Below are 14,882 nucleotides of genomic sequence, written 5' to 3' on the forward strand. Positions count from 1 at the left end.
TTTTTCAACACCCCTCATCGTAGATCCGACATTTTATACATTAAACTCTTTCTGAAAGAGGTAAATTAAACAGCTTAAAAGGGAAAAAACAACAAACCCTCCTTAATCTTGATCCCAAGAACACATTTTCATGTTTTAGTTATACGTTTTCATGTTTAAAACTGAGAGGCTTATTCTTTCTGCAGCATTCTTTATGCTCTTTCTAATTTTGGAATATAACTTCAAAATTACTTTATCAAAGGCTTAATTTGGAGATATCAGATTAAAATGTTTATTTTCAATCAATCTGTAAAGATTTGTACAAATGTTGATATCTCTCCCGCCTTTCTAAATTTGATTTACATCTCATCAAAACATCATTCCTCACCTCTCTTTTCTATCTTTCTTTACCTTGCTTTGACTCTGACCTGGAATTTCACAGGTCATAGGTCAAAGGTCGTCCATTTTCAGAATATTATTCATTTTATTTCACTCACCGATTTCCTTATCTTTATAAATACAGGAATTTTGTTGATGAAAAGAAATTGATAATATTTGATACCTTTAATATGTTTAAAGTTGAGTTTTATCAGATGTTTCGTCATCTAGAAATTTAGAAAACAATTTAAAATACGAAAATTAGCTTTTTATTTGATTGAATTGTTGCTAGGTGATAAGGTTTTAATTTTCAACGTGACAAAATTTGACAGTTGCTCTCAACTTTATCTCCTAATAACAATAGCTAGAAACAAGTTGGACTATATTATTGCTATGAAATACTGGTCTGTTTTCTAGAGTCAGTCCTGATTTTGATGGACAGAATTGTCGTTGATTGTACCGATTATTATTTTTATCTCAAACTAATAGAAGCAATAATATAGATCAAATTTATTCTGATATTGTGAAAGACAATCTGAACCAGTTAACCATAATTAACCCAGAAAGCTAATCGCTGAAACCAAATAACCTTACTTCAATTCAGAGAAAAGTTCAGATGAGGAAACTGATACTATAAATACCCGGAGTTAGATATATAAACGCTATATCCGTGGTATATGAGAATTATTATCCTCATTATCTCCCCTTGTTATATGAATGATTACACTCGTTATGTTAATTAGCCTATTTATAGATTGAATATCAATTGTTATACTCTGTTGTACTTTGTTATACAATGTAATATTAAAGGGTAACCAATTGTAATAGCACGTCATGATATCTAACAGCCTTTTGGACACAGCTATGACAATGAACCTGAAGTTGAATTGCAAGAACCACTGAAAACAAGTTGTGCAAATTAATGGCTATTAGTGTCCCCAAGACACCCTCTCAAAAACCTTTTAACAATCCCTTTTAAGTCATGCCCGCTCTCTGACTTCTCATTAGTTGAAGAAAAATTCGTTGATTTTGGCAAGATGAGATTTAGTTTATGGGATAGTTTTCTGGTGGTAACTCTAACAATGCCAATTAACAGACCTGAAACTGAAGTAGCCATATTGTCTGATTAATCACCCTTCATATGGGTCATTTAATATTGGTCTGTAGCCAACAATATTCTCATCCGAAATTCCATGTAGAAATTCTAGATGTTTGGTGGTAAACTGTGAAATAGCCTTTGTTCCTTACCATCAGGTAATATATTCAAAGACAATTTTAGTCAAAGTTTCCATATATTGAACTCAAACATACTTTTGGGTGAGGACTGTAGCTCAGTTGCTTAAGGTGCAAATAATCTAATGGATTACCATGATGGTGGTTGTTGGCATATTCATTATTCCAATCAACCCAGCTGTAAATGGGTACGTCTAATTCTGGAAAAATCAATGCCAAGATGTTTAGTAAGGACAAGCTAGTACAATAAATCCAAAGTTGTAATCCTGGTTAAATATGGATGCTTAAGCCTCTAATTCAAAATTGTCTCTTTTCAGGACTTAGCGAGTTTGTTAAAAGCTTTGTACGATGCTGTTGGCTCCTCCATTAAACTCCCTCACAATGGAACCAAAACATTAAAACTGCGTCTGACTGTGGGACAGGATAATGCCCAACTACACAGTGCTCGTCTCGCTTCAGCAAAAGCAAAAGACAGTCCGAAAATAAAAGATGGAACAACCAAAGATACGTTGAAACCGAAAGATATCGCGAAGTTGAATAATCTGACGTCACAGCAGAATATAAAATGTAATAATGAGAAGCAGACGACAGCTAGTGTGTTACCTGGGTTACCAAACAGTAAAGCACGGAACCAGTTGAGTCTGGAGGATCAACAGCAACTGGCCGAACTTGTCCAGGAAAATATGGAACGAAATCACATCAAGCAACTCAGGTAGGTGTTAGTCTTATTTTTGGAAATTCTTGATGTCAAAGATGTCAAATGTAAAAGCCTTGTTCCCTTCACACAGTAGACAGTAATATTGAGAAACAAAGCCTAAGCTTAATGGAGGCAAATTAGAGGTTTCTTGTTTTTCCATTAGATATTTTGAATCCACCCTGATACTCATTTGCCTCAATGTAACTTAGATTTTGCTTTGTGAAGTCGTGCCGACTGGTCTATATCTATTGTGTTGTAATAAACTGAAAGTAAACAGCCATGACTAAGTGTTCTGGAATTGTTTTCATGTGCGTTGGTAGAAATTCCACAATTCATTAATTGATAAGAGTTGGACAACAAACATGGAGTCTGAGGCTCGTTAAGATAATATAAACAATATTTATGGGATAGGTGCTATCATGTAAACATGGCATGAAGGTCAGAGGTCAAACAGTAGGGAGAAGTTAAACATTAACTCTAGATAGCAGGTGATAAAATTCTGCTACTTTCACTTTAATATCACTTATAGGTTATATTTGGTACAAGATGTTTATACTCTTATTTGTGGGGTTGTTTCTAAACATAAATATTCTTCATAATGATTAGGAAAAAACTGACTTGAACATCAGGATTGCTATCAATGGCAGTGGATGAATTCGAACTTGCTTGAAGATACATCTCTGGGTTTTGGAGTATGTATACAACCAGTTTTCAGTTCAAGAATAAGTTGGCTCTTAACTGTTCCTGGATGTGATTAAATTTCTTTTCTGACGATGTCCTGTTTGGTGTTTTGAAATGGTCTTAATGTCATGACATTCTTCCAAATATTTTAATAAAAACAGTATTTAGCAAAATAATGTAGTTCCAGGGGACGCGGGGAGACACCACTCTCCCTATTTAAGGGCCTGTTCAACACCGAAATTCACGAGACTCAAACTTTACCTTACTGATAAGTTCTGTATCAACTTAAAAAACAAAATGGCAGATAGATGTTCTGGATTGACAAGTCAAACTTTCACAGTAGCCAAATCTCACCAGAACTTTTCCTTACTGATAAGAAAACCAGAAATCGTGTATCAATTTCACCAGAGTTTTGATATCAGTAAATTTAAGAGAAATTACCCAGAAAACATCATAAAATAGCCATTAAACAGAGTCAGACACACGTTATCTCGGGATACGAGGTGTTGGTTATTCTAGTCATCTGATTGGTCGATATTATACCTTTAATATTGATGCAAATTGTTTAGGACTTTTCGTGTAGGTCTTGTGCTGTTATATAGCTTGTATAAAATCTCTTGACCATGTCGTGTCGTTTCCCCATCCGTGTTGTGGTACTTAACTAATACTGATTGACAAAAGCTTTCTCTCATGCAGTAAAAATCTGTTTTTGATATATAATCCTCATCAGGGCAGCAAAGTAGAAATAGGGTTAACTTCCAAATCTAAGACCTAAAGGAATTGTAAAGAGGTTTTACAGGTTTTAGCATATAAACTTTGCAGTCTCAAGTTTTGAGCGTCCCTCTATCAAACTATAGGTACCAATGAAGGAGAATTCATCTCTTGCTGCAGATAAACTATGTTTATATTCCTGTAGGTCTGTGCTGACTTTATTATTGTTTTTAAAGAGTAAACACTGACGATATTAAGGTATAAAATGTTTCATTAAGATAAGGTTGATATAAAACAACACGGTAACAGTCTGGGTGGTATTATACCTGATAATGGCGTGGTGCCGAACTTGATTCTATTAGCTATTGTTAAGATAGGACTCAGTTACTTGATAAAAACTTTAAAAACATCGCCTAAAACATTTCAACTATTTATAAATATTGTGATAAGGTAGAAATGATACATATTTAGACTGTTTTATCTGTTAGAAAATTGGTGAAATACACAAAACCCAAACTATTAATTTGTAATATTTTGGGAATTTTAAATGTTTTATCTGGGAGAAAATTGATGAAAAATGTACATTGGATTATTAAAATGTAATATTTTCAACTTTTTGCTTTCGATATTAAGCAATAACTGGTATATATTTAGAAAGTTAATCTTCAATTGGAAAAAAGTTGCAAGTTAAGCAATAAATTTATGATCTGTTTCTATTTTGGAATTAAGAATACGTTCTCCTGTTGATTTTATGATTCTTATTTAATATGTTTATCATTAAATTTAGAAAATCTAGAAACCACAAGTATGTAAAGAACCAATAGGTGATCAAGAAAACTATTAATAATGGTGGGATAGGTTCGCATGTGGGGGTAATTTGATAAAACATCTTTCCATTATCCATATGTCATATTGCAGAAGGCCAACCTAAAGGATGTAAAGTTATAAAACATAAATGTCATGCTATAACTCCTTTGTCCATCATTTAGCCTCTAAGCATGTGATTGTGCCTTATATTCCAAAATTTAACTTAAATAAAATCCAGATTTTAAGAAATACAGTAATCTGATTGGATAATAAAACTGGTTTAAAATTGGTTTTAGTGATTGACCAATCAGATGACTAGAACACTAAAATCATCTTTAGTTAAGTTATCAAGAATAAGGCCCCTCGTTATAAACTTGTGCTTGAGTAATTGTTAATGACGCTATGACAGATCAAAGGTTTCTCGTTGTGAGCAATAACTCCTGTTTGTTTGTGGGACTGAGTTTTCTAAAAATTTCAGAATCAGATTTTAACCCGATGCCAATCAGTCTGACAAGGTGTGAACTGTCATTTATAAACGGATGTGGAGAATTCTAGACTTAGGAAAATAATTAAATACATTTTATCTCAGTTTAACTACGGGAAATTCTAGATTATTTTACTGAAATTTATTTTTTCAGAAAATAAAATGTTAAGTTCTTCATCTTAGAGGCCAAGTTTAAAATAACACATTTTAGATTACGAGAATTTTTAAATAATATGTAGCTATATTTCAAGTTAAAAAAAAACAAATTTGAAACAGATAGAACCAGATAGTTATTTTGACAAGTTGAAGGTCCCAATGTGATATAGATGAAGTTTTTTGTGATCAGATTGAAAATTGGTTGTCAATGATTTAAGACTCACATCAAAATGAGGCTTTTGTTGCTCAATTTGTCGTCATGCGAATTTAATTCCAAATCTCTTTTTCTCTTTTCAGGAGGCACCATAGTGACTGCCGAAACACAGACGGCTCACATCATAAACGTCGTCATAGAAACAAACTTCCACAAATAGCAGACGAGAAGCCAAAAGAGTGTCAGGATCGAAGAAATTATTATTTGGATTTAGCAGGAATTGAAAATAATGCAACAGAATTTCAAAACACGCCTTCCATGCCAACCGCAGGATCTGGTGTAGTGCATCTTGGGAATGGACATCATAGGTCAAGGTCACATGATGTGACGACCCAGAAATATGATAATGCCAAACGTGAATCAGATAGACTTTGTAAACAAATGGACTCACCGAAACTTGACCACAAATCGCGGTCACATGATATTAAGGAAGAGCCAATGGAAACTCGTTCTCCGAAAGGACATCGAAACGTGACCTCTACTCCTTCACCTCAGAAACACGGCAAGTTTCGTCCTGTTAGTCTACCTGCTCATGTTCCCAATTCAGTTTCACCGCATTATCATCGTCGTCATCGACATCGGGAAAAGAATCACGATTTAGCGATGCAGCAAGTTGCAGAATGGATTGAACGCGAGCATACATTCGATGTTGACAAAGATAAAATTGTGATTCAGCGACACGAGCATCACCATGTTCATGAACATCACCATCATCATCACTATCATCATTATTACGAGGCGTAGATTGCGATGTCTTGATTGTTTGATGGTAACAAATTTGTTGATGGTTTTGGAATGATCTGGGATTTAGTTAAATTGTTGAGATTGTGTTGGGAAATCAAGTCACAAAGATTTGCAGTGTTTTGGAATGTAGAATATTGTGATATTTTGAAAGACTTAAAGAGATGATGAAAGAAAACAGTATTTGTATGATTTGTGCTAGTGTTGGGGGCAAGCCTCAATAAGAGTTCTGGCCCTTGATGACAGAAACTTCATGTAAAATAATAGTATTATGGATTGGTGATAGATATCGTGTGATTTCGGTATTGTGCACGAAAATAAACCCCAAACCTGGAGATCCCTGGCCTTAGCTGCGAAGGGTGTTGTGTTGTGTACTCACTTCCGAACATCACCTGGGTTCAGCTTGTTCACTGTGTAGAGTGATGGAATTGATATTTGAAAACTCGTATGGAAAGAGTTTCGTTTTACTCAGACGATAAACTGAATGAGAATGTTGTATAGTAATTCCTGTTAAAATCTACGCAAATTTTGTGGTAAAACTAGGATAAAATGACCATGCATTTCAGACAATGTGAAGTTTGCATGTGTATTTAATAAACTAGATCACTGAGACCAGTGTGTACATTATCAACCATGAAATCCTATTGGATGAAATTTAAACTTATAAAAGATTGAAGCTGATATTCGATTGGCTAATATTTGAAAGTGACCTTGACATTGTTAAGCCTAAATAAGGCGAAAGGATATTTAATAATCTACCTCCATTTTTAGCCTAATTTTAGAATTTTTCCTCAACTTGCCGTTAAATTGTAAATGTATTGAAATTGTAAGTTATAATTATTTTGTATATATTGTTGTTATGTTTAGTTTTATTTAATGATGTTATGCGGGATAACCGTGTTTGGAAAGTTGACTGCCATGTTTGGAAAGTTGACTGCCATGTTTGCAAAGTTGACTGCCATGTTTGGAAAGTTGACTGCCATGTTTGGAAAGTTGACTGCCATGTTTGGAAAGTTGACTGCCATGTTTGCAAAGTTGACTGCCTTGTTTGGAAAGTTTTTGGAAAGTTGACTGCCATGTCGGAAAACCTGCCATAGAAAATGGTTACATTTTACTACCAGGTCAGGAAAGTTGACTCTCGTATAATTGGGAAATTTGACTTTCAATTTGGTAAACTTTTCTCTCATGTCTGGAAAACTGACTCCCATAATAAGGTTGACTTGCATGTTAAAGTTGACTCGCATGTTAGTGGGAAACAAGAAATTTGACTCCTGTTTTAGGAAGTTTGTTATGTTAATGAAAATGTCTTATTTATGGCTTGTTTTTTCGCTCACTATAAGGAATTATATTATTTTATGGTGTAAAAACATTTTTGCGCAGCTGAGGCTGTTTGCAATCATAATCATGAACAGTTAATTCCATTTTTGGGTAGTTTTAGTGATGATAGAGAACATGCACATGCATATTGTCAATGACCACTTGATCTACCCTTAGAATATAGTAGACTGATCTTGATAGTGTTAAAAATAGCCTGAATGTGCAGAAATGTCTTTGCTCTATTTAACATCAGCATTTGTCAGATTTGAGTAAAATTCAATGTGCTTTTGCCGTAAAAATTGAAAGATTGTTAATATTGCAATTAATAAATCTACTTATGACTGGTTGAATTTCTAACTGAATTTGCTAAAGTGTAGCACTGTTAAAAAAGTGTTTATGCCAATTTCTGAATGTTTTAGCCAGTTGGGCTGAAAGTTTTTGCAAAAACTGGATTGGCGTTTTGTTTAAAAACTACCAGTTTTATTAAGGTTTTGAGTGTTTGAAGAATAATGGCTCCTTACTGTCATTTTGTAAATAAAAACCAGAGTTTGAGATTATTGTATAAATGAGTCTGAGGGGTGAAGAATGTGAGATGAAATCTGGGTGGGGTTGACTTGAGGTGGGTAGAAGGTAGGTTAGTCTTTAATAGGCATTGGGCCATCATAGAAAAAGTTGGATGGGGGTATAGGGCACATTTTAGGCGGGGTGGGGATCAAATTGAAATTTGTAAAGGGTGGGTCAATGATTGAGTTAGGACATTATTTTGTTATTTTATCTAGGGTATTGAATGAGTCTTTGTAGGGTGTAAATGTTTGTTACACCACATGTATAATAATTGTGCTTATAATATTTGTTATTGTTTAGGGTTTTTAAAGAAATTTTAACAGGTCCTATATTATATTGAAATATTGACCATTTTATTTCAAATTTTTTAAGTTTTAAGGAATACATGCTTGTGCTTTGTATCACCAAGATTTTAAGAATTATAATGATTTTTTAAGATGAGAACCCCAAGTTGAGAGTGATACCAAGTGTGTAAGAATGTCTGTTTTATTATTCTATTTAAATTCGTGAGTTATTGTGTTGTTACTGTATTTACTCATAAAATCTCAAAATAAAACCTTTTAATTTAACCTGAACACAGTTTTTCCCCCAAATCATTGGGTTTTTCCCCCATATCATTGGGTTTTTCAATCCCCCAATAAAAACTTTGGATTCGGAAACAAGAAAACTGTCCAGATAGTTAGCAGATTTTCTGCATCTAGAATAGGATACAAACTAAAAAATATCATGTCCAACTAGCCAGCAGATTCTGCTTGGTACTATAGCAGTTTTCTGTGGTTAGAAATGGACTAGAGCATACCAAACTAGCCCGTCCAACTAGCTAGCACATTTCTTAGCCTAAAATGACATTTTTCTGTAGTCAGAATTGAACTAGATCATACCAAACTATCGTGTCTAACTAGCTAGTAGATTGTTTGGTACAATGACAGTTTTCTGTGGTCAGAATGGGACTAGACCATACGAAACTATCGTGTCTAACTAGCTAGCAGATTGTTTGGTACAATGACAGTTTTCTGTGGTCAGAATGGGACTAGAACAAACCAAACTATCGTGTCTAACTAGCTAGTAGATTGTTTGGTACAATGACAGTTTTCTGTGGTCAGAATGGGACTAGACCATACGAAACTGTCGTGTCTAACTAGCTAGTAGATTACTTGGTACAATGATAGTTTTCTGTAGTCAGAATGGGACTAGAACAAACCAAACTATCGTGTCCAACTAGCTAGCAGATTGCTTAGTAGGCCTAAAATGAAAGTTTTCTGTGGTTAGAATGGGACTAGATCATACCAAACTATCGTGTCTCACTTGCCAGACACAACAAGGAATGATTGAAGGGGAGGAACTACGATTTAGGTAGCTCAGACCACGTTTAATTTACTGATCGGTTCTATTCGTCGCAATATTGTAAGATATATTTACAATGACAACGTCTGGTTCATTGCCAAACCTCTTGACATTGATCTTTCTCAAGGTATTTGTACATATAGTATATAAAGCTGTGTCAACTTGAATAATGAGGAGAGATGACTTATTCAGTACCCGTTTACAGCTGGGTTGACTGGAATAATGAAGAGAGATGACTTATTCAGTACTCATTTACAGCTGGGCTGATTGGAATAATGAAGAGAGATGACTTATTCAGTACTCATTTACAGCTGGGCTGATTGGAATAATGAAGAGAGATGACTCATTCAGTACTCATTTACAGCTGGGCTGACTGGAATAATGAAGAGAGATGACTTATTCAGTACCAATTTACAGCTGGGCTGACTTGAATAATGTGGAAAGATGACTTATTCTGTACCCATTTACAGCTGGGTCGACTGGAATAATGAAGAGAGATGACTTATTCAGTACTCATCTACAACTAGGTCGGGCTTACCAGATAGAAACGCCACTGCTGTAAGTGTAAAGACATTCTTGTCTTATTTGAGGTTCGCTTAAATATGAAAATAGGCCTGTGTTTGGAATATCCAAAAGATGAATTTATGACCACTATGGTAATGATTAAGGAACCCCACAGTGTGATCAGATGGTTACTTTATCAGTGTACGTCAGGATTATCTCTTGATACAGGCAATATTATATAATAGGCTATAATCTTACGGGCTGAAGTCCACCAGGGGTGCGGAAACATACTGTTTGGACACTCCCCTTGCCCTGGTTCGCTAGCATCACTCAATGGAGTCAAATGAAGTTTTATGTTCTACTGTTCAAAACTTTGTTTGTATTTAAATAAATACTTCTTAAGCAGACGATTTAAATTTTACCAAAATATCCAGATGTAGGTTGTCATGGATAAATAAAATCTACTATAGGGTTATAAATAGACGGCCGGAAAAGTGGAAGCGAGGTTTTGGTAACTCTACACCCCCGAATATTGTAGTCGTGGCACTGTCTTCAGAAACTCTGATCCACGAACAAAGCCAGTTTTGAATCGTCTTGGACAACATCAAGAAAGCAAGCACAATGAAGAGTTTAATCCAAGCAGTTTATTTACTCGGGCTTTATGCCATATCACAGGTATGTTGAATCTTTATTTTTGATATTTTTAGTTTAAAGTTACAGGTAGATCCGAATTTCGCAACTTTCTGCCATTTTCATATTTATATAAACTTATAAAATTAGTAAGACCGATTTAAAAGTGTAACATCCGTGCGGGTTTGATGTTGGAAGCCCTCCATTTTAACCAACTTACTTCTTGAAGTGGGTTTTTTAATAAAGTAATACCCGAATAAAACGTCTGACAAAGTTCTGGAATTTCGGACTTCCAGGAACTTGGTAGCTTTCAATGAGCCATTCTTTAAAACTTTGGAAACTGTAATCCCCACTCCCCATCGTTCCTATGTTTAAGCCAAGTGTTAGGGGTTCAATAAAACTTGTGGGGTGGGGATAAATAAATCAAGGTGACTGATAATTCGGTGGTGGATTTTTGAAATTTTGTCTCGTGGCAGATAAACCTATAAATAGATTTCTAAACGTGGCATCTTGTTGGCATCTTGGTCCACCATTTTACATTCCGAAAGTTTGAAGTTCATTGGTAGGAGGGATTAACTTGCAAAAGATTAAATATAAAATAACGAAACACAATATTAATGCAAACTACTGCAAATTCACGTTTTATTGTATAAAATGTTTCAACAAATTACATTGTCATCATCAGTTCATATGGTATACTACTCCTGAGTTTTATTGTACACAATGTTTCAACAATTTACATTATTACCATCAGTTTATATGATATACTACTCCTGGGTTTTATTGTACACAATGTTTCAACAATTTACATTGTCATCATCAGTTTACATGGTATATACTACTCCTGAGTTTTATTGTATACAATGTTTCAACAATTTACATTATTACCATCAGTTTATATGATATACTACTCCTGGGTTTTATTGTACACAATGTTTCAACAATTTACATTGTCATCATCAGTTTACATGGTATATACTACTCCTGAGTTTTATTGTATACAATGTTTCAACAATTTACATCATCATCATCAGTATATATGGTATACTACTCCTGAGTTTTATTGTACACAACATTTCAACAATTTACATTATTACCATCAGGTTATATAGTATACTACTCCTGAGTTTTATTGTATACAATGTTTCAACAATTTACATTGTCATCATCAGTTTATATGGTATACTACTCCTGAGTTTTATTGTATACAAAGTTTCAACAATTTACATTGTCATCATCAGTTTATATGGTATACTACTCCTGGGTTTTATTGTATACAAAGTTTCAACCATTTACATTGTTGTGTTGTATATTTTTTGGTTCAATGATACCAAAATATGGTGTTTCATTTTTCAATGTGATATCAGTATGATGGGTCAATAACCCCTTTCTCTGAACAGAAGTATGTCTGCTAGCTTGTTAATTATCGATCTTGTGTTTCAACTTATTAGAATTTTTGAAACAAGTAAAACTTCTGTTCCAATCTAACGTAGTTGCCCCACTATTTCAATAAGCTACAGAACTGTAGGATATTAAACTTTTTATTTCAATGGACCAGGGACGTAAAACTATTCCCTACTTACTTGGATTTTTCCTTTATTTCAGGCCGAGCTTCTCGTCACTAAACAAGTATATTTTGACGTCAGTATTAATGGAAAAGAAGCCGGAAGAATCGTCTTCGGATTATTTGGAGATGTAGTACCAAAAACTGTTGAGAATTTCTACCAACTAGCAACTGGAGAACCAGGATATGGATACAAAAACAGCAGGTTCCATAGAGTTATTGACGATTTCATGATTCAAGGTTAGTTTTCATTTCTTCTTGTTAATAGATGATTGATTTTAATGGCTTGCTCATATTCAAATATCCTTACAGCTTGCTTTCATTGTTGATCGATGATTAATTGACCTGCTCTTATGATTCGTGACTTTCTCTTATGATTCATGACGTGCTCTTATGATTCATGACTTTCTCTTACGATTCATGACGTGCTCTTATGATTCATGACGTGCTCTTATGATTCATGACCTGCTCTTATGATTCATGACCTGCTCTTATGATTCATGACTTGCTCTTATGATTCATGACTTGCTCTTATGATTCATGACATGCTCTTATGATTCATGACATTCTCTTATGATTCACGACTTTCTTTTATGATTCACGAATTGCTCTTATGATTCATGACTTTCTCTTATGATTCATGACTTGCTCTTATGATTCATGACGTGCTCTTATGATACAAGATGTGCTCTTATGATTCATGATTTTCTTTTATGATTCATGACTTTCTCTTATGATTCATGACTTGCTCTTATGATTCATGACTTGCTCTTATGATTCATGACGTGCTCTTATGATTCATGACTTGCTCTTATGATTCATGACTTGCTCTTACGATTCATGACTTGCTCTTATGATTCATGACGTGCTCTTATGATTCATGACTTTCTCTTATGATTCATGACTTGCTCTTATGATTCATGACTTTCTCTTATGATTCATGACCTGCTCTTTTGATTCATGACTTTCTCTTATGATCCATGACGTGCTCTTATGATTCATGACCTGCTCTTATGATTCATGACTTTCTCTTATGATTCATGACGTGCTCTTATGATTCATGACTTGCTCTTATGATTCATGACTTACTATCATAATTCACAAGAACTTCCAAGGCCTACTTCTGGGTTCTTAGGTTACTTAAATGTAATCTTGACATAATCTGAATGAATTAAATGTATTTCTCAGGGGGTGATTTCACCAAAGGAGATGGCTATGGAGGAAAAAGCATTTATGGTGAAACATTTGAAGATGAAAACTTTGATTTAAATCATTATGGCTCTGGATGGTTGAGCATGGCTAACTCAGGTAAGAAATATATGAATGGGCTGGGGTGGGGAGGTAGGTAGTCAGGGATGGAATGGGTGAAAGGGGGCCAGGGTTGAAGTTAGTGAATGGGTGTAAGGGTTGAGAAGGAGTGGGTGAATTGGGGTCAGGTTTTGGATGAGGTGGGTGAAAGGTGGTAAGGTTGGGATAGAGTGGGTGAAAGGGGGTAAGGGTTGAGAAGGAGTGGGTGAAAGGGGTTCAGGTTTTGGATGAGGTGGGTGAAAAGGGGGTCAGGGTTGAATTGAGTGAATGGGGGTAAGGGTTGAGAAGGAGTGGGTGAAGGGTGTTATAGCTTTAAGTTAATAGGTTGATTATAAATAATAGTGATGTTTGTAGTAAGTCTCGAAATATTTTCAAAATCAAAGTGATATCTGTCATAAATCTTTTACATAAATGACATCTTTCAATTATTTTAATAATTCTTGCAGGAAAAGACACCAATAGATCTCAGTTTTTCATCACCACAACTAAAACCGGATGGTTGGATGGTAAAGACGTTGTTTTCGGTAAAGTTTTAAACGGAATGGATGTGGTCAAGAAGATTGAGAAAGTTCCCACTGATGCAGTCAATGATAGACCAATGGTAGATGTTTTAATAACTGACTGTGGATCTATAGACGTAAGCAAACCTTTCCCCGTAGACAAAGTTGGTGTTGATGCAGCGTGAAATATTACTACTGTTTTATCATCCAACATTTAACTCTCTTTATCATTTCATTAGTTTTTTTACTGGTTTTAAACATTACTTCTTCAATTCTCATTATTAAGCTACTTGTACATTTGAACACTTCTTTCTTATAATTGAGGGTGGGGTAGGCTGTACTAAAAATTATAAATTATTGAATCTACAGTAATTACAGCACTCATCAAACATACAATACCCCTAATTTAGCAAATGGACTCTCCTGAACATACATCATACTATATTATATTGATTCAGTGTATGCATGTGTGGAAGAGTTCAATAAAATTTCAAGGGGTGTCATCCCAGTGTAAAAAGCATTCTGTATTTTCTATGTTTTCATTATGTATTTCTGAATATTGTTAAATTTGTTACAGTGGGGCATGATCTTTAGTCACATTCAGATACGATTTAACACGTACATGTTCAGTCCACTTGATCTTTGGGTAGTTTGAGTAGTGATGAACACAATATAGGTCTGACTTGTATAGTTTCAATCACTCTCTATTCTGATTCTAATAAAATAGATTGCTCTAGTTTATGTTTTTAGTTGTTTCTGAATGTTTATAAATATCTTTGCCCCACTTTAATAGAAATTTGTTGACAATTTTTGTTGTTTACATTTTTATACTTATATAGAAATATTAATAAAAATATTAGATAAATTGTTGTTTTCTTCGATAACACGAGCTCCAGAGCTAATTCTTATATTTTATCATTGGCCAAGCTTGTTACCAGCTTCCCGATAAGAATCAAATGGTCTATTAGTCCCCCATACACCTCTTATTAAGCATTGACGAAGGGATGAGTTCAGAATTGGGTGATTTTCTCACAAAGCATGATAATGATATGCATTAAAAAGTCAAAGAT

The 14,882-nt window shown here is 34.5% G+C and overlaps 2 protein-coding genes across 2 annotated transcripts in view; both read left to right on the forward strand.

Moving 5' to 3' along the window:
* The window catches only part of LOTGIDRAFT_169673 (hypothetical protein), a gene marked incomplete at both ends in the record, with an annotated part of 38,386 nt that extends 32,302 nt beyond the window's left edge, over window positions 1-6,084 (forward strand). The window contains 2 exons of the mRNA XM_009067978.1: window positions 1,908-2,302; window positions 5,424-6,084. Coding sequence (XP_009066226.1) covers window positions 1,908-2,302; window positions 5,424-6,084 — 1,056 coding nt within the window. The remainder of the gene's footprint in view (window positions 1-1,907; window positions 2,303-5,423) is intronic.
* A 4,155-nt stretch (window positions 6,085-10,239) lies between these two features.
* LOTGIDRAFT_197622 (hypothetical protein) lies at window positions 10,240-14,678 on the forward strand. The gene is made up of 4 exons (XM_009067979.1): window positions 10,240-10,485; window positions 12,046-12,244; window positions 13,193-13,312; window positions 13,759-14,678. Exons 1-4 carry the CDS (start codon window positions 10,432-10,434, stop codon window positions 13,995-13,997), a joined length of 612 nt encoding a protein of 203 aa, XP_009066227.1. The 5' UTR covers window positions 10,240-10,431; the 3' UTR covers window positions 13,998-14,678.
* The last annotated feature ends 204 nt before the right edge of the window (window positions 14,679-14,882 follow it).

The sequence above is a fragment of the Lottia gigantea genome, assembly GCF_000327385.1.
Source record: "Lottia gigantea unplaced genomic scaffold LOTGIsca_88, whole genome shotgun sequence".
NCBI lineage: Eukaryota > Metazoa > Mollusca > Gastropoda > Lottiidae > Lottia > Lottia gigantea.